The sequence below is a fragment of the Nematolebias whitei genome, chromosome 8 (assembly GCF_014905685.2).
Source record: "Nematolebias whitei isolate Nwh7 chromosome 8, NemWhi1, whole genome shotgun sequence".
Classification (NCBI taxonomy): domain Eukaryota; kingdom Metazoa; phylum Chordata; class Actinopteri; order Cyprinodontiformes; family Rivulidae; genus Nematolebias; species Nematolebias whitei.
This window is the reverse complement of record NC_056505.1, coordinates 46384717-46392556: the sequence shown is the minus strand read 5'-3', so window position 1 is coordinate 46392556 and position 7840 is coordinate 46384717. Positions and strand designations below refer to the sequence as shown.

The window sequence follows — 7840 nt, the reverse complement described above, 5'->3', positions numbered from 1 at the left end:
ATCTGTCTGAGCACCTCATACCCTGACAGAACATCTGTCTGAGCACCAGCCTCCATCAGTTTTCACCCAGAGTGTGGTTGTGGTTAGACGAGGAGGACGACATGACGAAGTACGATTTGCATGTTGAGCGTCACAAAGAAGAATGTGAGCAGCAGATCTCCATGTTGTCAATGCACTGAAACATTTTAAATAAATGTCACATTATCATCATAAAATTAAAAAAACTGTCATGTGCTGTCGGTGTTCTGCAGTTAGGTGTTAATCAAGTGTCAGATTTAATTGCAGTGTTTATTTAGTGATGTGTTTCCATGTAATTCTTTGATGTAATAAACAAACAGACGATCTAATCTTTAGTAAAAATCTGCCAGTTTAGAAAGAAAAATCATCTTTAAACTCCCCAACATGATTTTCAGCATAAGAAACAGCTAAAATATGCTTGGAAACTTAACACTCATACAACGTGCATGTACTGCAGAGTTGCATTCAGCCTAATAATCTGGCCCGGCCCATCCTGACAGCTCTAATGTACTGCACAGAGTCGCTGTGTGTGACTGGAGACAGGCAGTTATGACAGCATGTAAGTACCGAGTGTTTTTAAAAAGGGTTTATCATAATCATGGAAGGAAGGTGCTTGGTGTGCCATCTGGACAGAGAATGGATCATAAGGAAACCTGGTGGTGGAACAGTAAAGTGCAGGAAGGTGTTCAAAGAAAGAGGTTAGCCAAGAAGAAATATGACGGTGAGAGGACTGAAGAGGAGACAGGAATATAAGGATGGGAGGAAGAGCAAAAAGACGTAGCAAAGGCAGAGCAGAGGACGTCTGAGGAGCTGTACAAGAGGCTGGACACTAAGGAAGGGCAGACGGCTTGTATCAACAGACAGGATCTTATTATGAGTCGCACTGATCTCTGTGGATAAACACAGAACAGCCAGACTAAAGTATCCGACACTGATGAGACAGAACTGGATACTTTTGGCTCCGCTCACTGGTTTGTTTTATTTTATTATAAAGAAAGGGTAGCACCAAATGCACGCCTGAATATATTAATTCATTTCTGACTGAACAAAAAAAGCACAGTTTAACCCTAATCTAGTGCCTGTGCACGTATAAGTGCATGCAGGGTTGTGCAAGTGCATATGGTAAGTGCATGGGTGAATCGTTTTGTGCCCAAACACGACCACAACAAAACAGGCGCACAACCAGAAGTCTTCTGACAGTTGTTGCTTCAACTTGAAGGTGGCGCAGGTCACGAGCAGTCGTTGATACTGTGAGGTGTTACACACTGAACCCCTCACTGCCTCTGATGTGTGTCCCATCAGTGTATGAATGTGATAAATCTGATCAGTCTCATTAGAATGATTTGTTCAATTAGCTTTGTAGAGATCTAGTATAGAGCTGTATGAATGTGTAAATGAGACACAGATTGTTGTAAAGAGCTTTGAGTATCTTGAAATAAGATAGAAAGGAGATATACAAGTACAGTCCATTTACCATATTTCAGAGAACTTGTGACAGTTGACTCAAGTTCACTCTTTTTTTAACCATGTACATGAAAACAACAACCAAACAAAAGCCACGACATAATGATAAAGTGTGAAATAAAGGTCTGGCAGCAGCTCTTACTCCATGCCCTGTGCCGTCTGTCTGGCCACATCAATGCGACGCATGGTGTCAAACTTGGTTTCTGTGACGTGCAGATGGTGGTACAGGCTGCTGCCTTCACACCACTGAGTGATGATGGCAAAGTTGGGCTTCGTCATGAAGCCCATGAACAGCAGGATGTTGACGTGGCGGGTTTTCCTGCAGAGCATACAAGTGGTTAAAATGGAAATTCCATCAGTGAAAGTGCAAGCATGACATGACATGCAGCAGTTTGACGTCAACAAGAAAGCAGTGCTCACCGAAGGACCTGCATTTCATTTTTGAAGGCCTGCAGCTGCTCAGGCGTGGGCTCTTTGACCTTAAGGATCTTGATTGCTACGTCTCCATGCCACTTGCCCTTGTAGACCGTCCCAAAGGATCCAGTACCTATCCTCTTCAGAACATTGACTTCTCGATGAGATACCTCCCAGTAGTAACTTGAGTCTCTGTAGCCTCCTCGGTGCTGAAGTGACACAGTTACAGAATGGTTTGTACACGGCTAATCTGTAAGACCATCTTTATCACGAGCTGTTCGTTAGAGTTGCTCCTGTCTGAAGACAACCCTCAAATAAAAACTCAAACCTACCACTTTCTTTTTGTCATCAGATGAGGAGGGTTTGCGTTCCTTGTGCTCTGAGGGGGACTTGGGTGGTTTCCTCCCAGGAGAACCAAGAGTGGAGGGTGGGCTGGTGGAGGGTTTTGGTGAGGGTTCAGGACCTGCAGCCATGAAGGGCATCAAGGTTAATGTTGATTCAAAAGCAGAAGAATAAAATAAATAATATAAACACAGCAAATGGAGGGATTGTGTACCTATTGTGTTGAATTTCATTGCTTCCTAAAAAAAGACCACCACAGCAGAGACTGCATTAATAATCCACACAAACAAATATTTTTGGATAGGTGAACATCATGACCCCTTACCTCCATGCCGCTGATGGTAGCAAGGTCCACCGTGCTGACCATGTGAACATTGGGAGTGGAGGTAGAACGATGCCTCTGGAGGGACTGTCCATCTCCTCCTGACATGGGGAAGTTAAAGGTGGAGGGTGGGGACAGAAGGCCCATTCTAAAAATAAACAACTTTCAGAATATCAGTTCCATAAAACGAGGCTATCTGGTCATTTTCATGTTAGTTCAGGAGCTTACCCAGCAGGCTCTGGGGTTAAGGCTAGGTTGCTCTGTGATGGAGAATTTTCTGGCAATAATATCTGCGGGTAATCATCTGTGCAGGAATTATCACACCTGGATAAAGCAGAAGAAAGGTCAGGAGCTAAGAAGATCTCATTTTCTTTGACGCGATGTTGCTCAATAATCCAGGTAGATAAATCTAGCCAGTTTGAGTCAGGTCCTCTGGACGGATTCTTCTTGTTGAAATGTTTCATCTTTTATCCAAAAGACTTCTTCAGTCTGAGGAGCTGCAACAAACTCAGTCTTATAAATAAAACCTTCACATAGTGGATCAACCAGTTTGTTGTTGACATCCAGAACCAGCTGTTCACATGATCAAGGAGGAACAACACAACGTCCCAGTGGCTTTTAAACCCCAAAATACATCAAAGACTGGCTCATCCCAAAGATCCAGTCCCCCGGCACAAACAGAGTAATATTGTGTATGCTGTTCAGTGTCAGGAGGGTGATCAGTCTTACATCGGGGAAACTAAACAGCCACTGGCCAAAAGGATGGCCCAGCACAGAAGATCAACATCATCAGGCCAGGACTCTGTGGTCTACACTCATCTCCAGGCCAGCGGTCACTCTTTCAGGGATGAAGATGTTCACATCCTGGATAGAGAGGAACAATGGTTTGAGAGAGGAGTAAAGGAGGCCATCTTTGTGAAAAGAAATCGTCCATCATTAAACAGGGGTGGAGGCCTCTGTGTTCAACTGTCCCCCTCTTACAATGCTGTGATTGCTAGTATCACTCAGCCCTCTGTGAACAGTAAACAGCCATCAGTGTGCTAATGACCCATTGTTAGGCTGATGGTCCTTCTTGAGCATGTGATCAGCTGGTTTTGGTTGTCAGCAGCAAAACTGGTTGATCCACTCTGAGAAAGTGCTATTTAAGAGACTGAGCTGAATACAGCTCCTCAGACTGAGGAAGTCTCTTGGATGAGAGACGAAACGTTTCTACATTTTTTTGTTGTTGTTTTTTGAATGTCCAGAGGACCAGACTTCACTTTGTTAGATTTTTCTACCTGGAGTATTGAGCATGCATCAGGATAATAACAATGGATCATTAGCACCTGATGGCTGTTTACTGTTCACAGAGGGCTGAGTGATACTAGCAATCACAGCATTGTAAGAGGGGGACAGTTGAACCTGGAGGCTCCACCCCTGTTTAACGATGGACGGTTTCTTTTCACAAAGATGGCCTCCTTTACTCCTCTCTCAAACCATCGCTCCTCTCTGTCCAGGATGTGAACATCTTCATCCCTGAAAGAGTGACCGCTGGCCTGGAGATGAGTGTAGACTGCAGAGTCCTGGCCTGATGATGTTGATCTTCTGTGCTGGTCCATCCTTTTGGCCAGTGGCTGTTTTGTTTCCCCGATGTAAGACTGATCACCCTCCTGACACTGATCAACATACACAATATTACTCTGTTTGTGCCGGGTGACTGGATCTTTGGGATGAACCAGTCTTTGCCGTAATGTATTTTGTGGTTTGAAAGCCACTGGGACGTTATGTTTATTCATTTATTTATTTAATTACTGGGACATTTGTTTTCTAAAACATGACCGATTGTTAGGCTGTTGGTCGTCCTTTATCATGTGAACAGCTAGTTCTGGCTGTCAGCAGCAAACTGGTTGATCTTCTATGAGAAGGTGCTGCTTATAAGACTGAGGGTGCATCCACACCAGTCCTGTTTAGTCCGCTTTAATCCAGCTCTAGACCGTTTGCCTAGAAAGTCCGGTTCGTTTGGGGAGGTGTGAACGCACCATCGAACTCTGATGCGGATCAAAAAAGTGAGCTCTGGTCTGCCTAAAAACCCAGGTCTCTGTTCAGTTGAAGTGAACTCTGGTGCAGTTCAAATGTAGTGTGAATGAAGGCGGACCAGAGACCGATCCAAAAGCAGGAAGTGGACTACAGCGCAGGGCATTCTGGGTAAATGCAACCTTAACAAACGCACATTTCTCTAACCTCACACGGAGCCGTCTCAGCTGCGTTGTGTGAAAAACAACTTTCTCCATGGTCTTCTGCCTCATCTTCTGCTCATGCTGAGTCCATTGTTGAAAAATGTTTGTTTGGCACATGAGCCACAGACAAAACAGAAATCTTAAAACCGCTAAAATTTGATGTTGCTCCATTTTTGTTGTTATTTCCACAAGTCAGTTGAGCTCAGTGTTTCCTTCAGTAGTTGTTGGTGCAGCACCACCACAGGCGAGGGGGGGGGCCAGGTTGGCTCGACTGACTGCAGTGTGAATGTGAACCGCACCAGCTCAAAATGTAACAAATGTTCTGAATATTGGTCTCCAGTCAAACCGTCTACTGGACTATCAGGTGTGAAAACAACCTGTTTGTTGCAGCTCCTCAGACTGAAGAAGTCTTTTGGATAAAAGATGAAACGTTTCAACAAGAATCCGTTCAAAGGACCCGACTAAAACTGGCTAGATTTATCTACCTGGATTATTACACATCAGTATATTGTTTTTACCTTGCTTTTTTGGTAGGATAAAGTTTTTGAAAAAAAAAAAAAATGATGTAAAAGTATTTTGCCAAGTCAAAATAATTTAATCAGTTTTTTCCAAATTCCTATCTTAGCAAACCAACTTGTATGGATGGTATACTTGTCAAAATTAGGCCTGTCACGATAACAAATTATGCTTGGCGATTAATTGTCTCAGAAATTATAGAGATAAATGATAATATTGTTTGTCTCTTATTAATATTAATAATATTGTCTCTTTAAGAAAAATGGGAGGGAGGCCCTTTGACGTGACATGGGCTGTCTCTCATTCATTCTCAAAATGGTGGACGCTCTGTGTGGTTTGAGATCTTTAGCATAGGATTTTTCACACGAAGCTTTTAATTAAAAAAAAAACCAGTAAACAAGTTCTCAGCTTCTTTTTGCAAAGATAAAGGACTTTTTACACAAAATTCACGGGTTTCAACCGTGAATTTTGGAACTTCAACAAGACGGAGGTTTTATCCTGAGATTGGCATGTTAACTTAGCTCGTAGCTTAGCTTTTCATTAGCTGTTTTTAACGATCCAAAAACACAATTTTGGATCGTTAAAATGGATTTTAAAGAGATAAGAGTAAGGGAGGGGTCAGTGAAGAGCACTGGAGTTGAACTTTTTGTCATCCAGTGTTTTCAGGAGAGAGACACGAAGAAACAATAAAGCTGATAAATAAAAACGAGGTGGATAATTTTCATTTATCATGCGATTAATTGATTTATTGTTTATCGCGATAAGCCTAGCTGCTGCATTTTCCTTCACGATATTACAAATAGTATAAATATGGAATCTCAAAACTAAGATTTTTTTTTTCTTATTTCCAGAATTTGGCAAATGAATCAAAAGTGAACACGTTACTATGTTCATCTTTTATACGCCATCAATGAGAAAAATACCCTGGTTGTTTGATGCATCCATCCATGCATCCATCCATCCATATACACAGCATAGAAATGTTGCCTTTCATTAAGAAACATATCACTTTGACTCACCGTTTGCTCATGGTATCCATGTCGACACACACAGTAGGGACCTTGCTACTGCAGTGCTGATGAAATTTGTAGCCACACGTCTGACATCTGAAGCCATTAAAAAGAAACTTGTGGCAAAAATCACAGTACGCCAGTTTGAAAAACGTTTTCCGTACCTACAAACACAAACAAGCCATGACATTGACTTCTGCAGCAACAGTGTTTTAAAGAACATTTTAGTTCAAAAAAGCAATGTATTAAAAATAATAGGTGAGTTTTACAAACTTCCCGATAGGCTCACGTGTTTGTCAGCCACTTACATAGTTGTGCATGGTGAGAGGAATGTCATCCAGGACCTCGACTAAAAGCTCCTCTCCTACCAGAGGAGTTATGTCAGTATCCCAGTCGGTCAGTCTTTTACGACTGTGAAATGAGAAGGACATAAATATAATTATTTGTATTTATTTGAGAGAGAGAGTAAAACAAACAAACCTGGGTTCAAGTTAATTAATTCCTGACTAAAGTTTCACACAGTAAAATGATTCATGATGTCCTAAGTGCAACTTGAAAAAAATAAACCCTCTACGTAGAAGAGAACTTAACAGGATGATAAATCTTTCCTGAAAAAAAAAGATCATGAACCCCAGTACATAGCTTCATTTTGTCTTTATGATATGCTGAAAGGTGCCTTGTAATTAAACCGTTCATCTAGAATATCTTTATTTGTAGAGAAAAGTCAACATGACTGACAGAAAAGCAGAAACAGCAACTAACAAACCAGTCAAAGGCACTAAACTACCATTTACCAACAGGTTTTTTTTTCATACCTGTAATATTTTTTTGTAATTGTATTAAATTAATACATTTATTTTTATTATTATTCATGGCACATAACTGTGTAAGCTTAAAAAACTTATATTTTTACAGATATGAATACGATGAAATTCAGAGGCCTTTAGCTAGAAAGTACTAATGTAACAACCTGGAACATTATGGAGTCAGTGGACTTACATCACTTGAATTTTAGTTTCACAGGAACACACTGGACAGGAAGTGCTTTCCCTCTTTTAATACATCACGTGTAACATTTGACTGGTGAGGTCAATTTTTTATAGTCACCAACAAAAGCCTGAACACACAAACTGAAATAATCCACCCATTTCTTACCCAAGATTACCCAGAAGGCCCTGCAGCTCCCACAGTCTCCTACATTAAAGTACAACATGTACCGTATTTTTCAGCCTATAAGTCACATAATTTACATGCCCTGCGACTTATAGGCCGAAGCGACATATTTATGGATTTTTCCCCATATTTATAAACCATTTTTTGGGCTGAAATATATATGACCGTTTTCATTCATTCTGACTGAAAAAAGAGCAGTACCACTTTCAGCCACTTGATGGCAGCAGAGTAGTAATAGCAATATGGCATGCTGTTGCATCATGTAATAGGTAGGGGTGCACCGATAAATCGGCCGGCCGATCGATCGGCCCCGATTTCCTTAATTTGGGGAGATCGGCGATCGGCCGATCTTTAAATGAGAAGCC

At 41.5% G+C, this 7840-nt stretch overlaps 1 protein-coding gene across 1 annotated transcript in view; it reads right to left on the bottom strand.

Annotated features, from left to right (window-relative positions):
* The window catches only part of araf (A-Raf proto-oncogene, serine/threonine kinase), a 34567-nt gene that overhangs the window by 5575 nt on the left and 21152 nt on the right, over nt 1-7840 (bottom strand). The window contains exons 4-11 of the mRNA XM_037679948.1: nt 6611-6713; nt 6312-6466; nt 2789-2884; nt 2564-2708; nt 2453-2477; nt 2229-2359; nt 1903-2105; nt 1625-1801 (exon numbers count right to left, since the gene is read on the bottom strand). Coding sequence (XP_037535876.1) covers nt 1625-1801; nt 1903-2105; nt 2229-2359; nt 2453-2477; nt 2564-2708; nt 2789-2884; nt 6312-6466; nt 6611-6713 — 1035 coding nt within the window. The remainder of the gene's footprint in view (nt 1-1624; nt 1802-1902; nt 2106-2228; nt 2360-2452; nt 2478-2563; nt 2709-2788; nt 2885-6311; nt 6467-6610; nt 6714-7840) is intronic.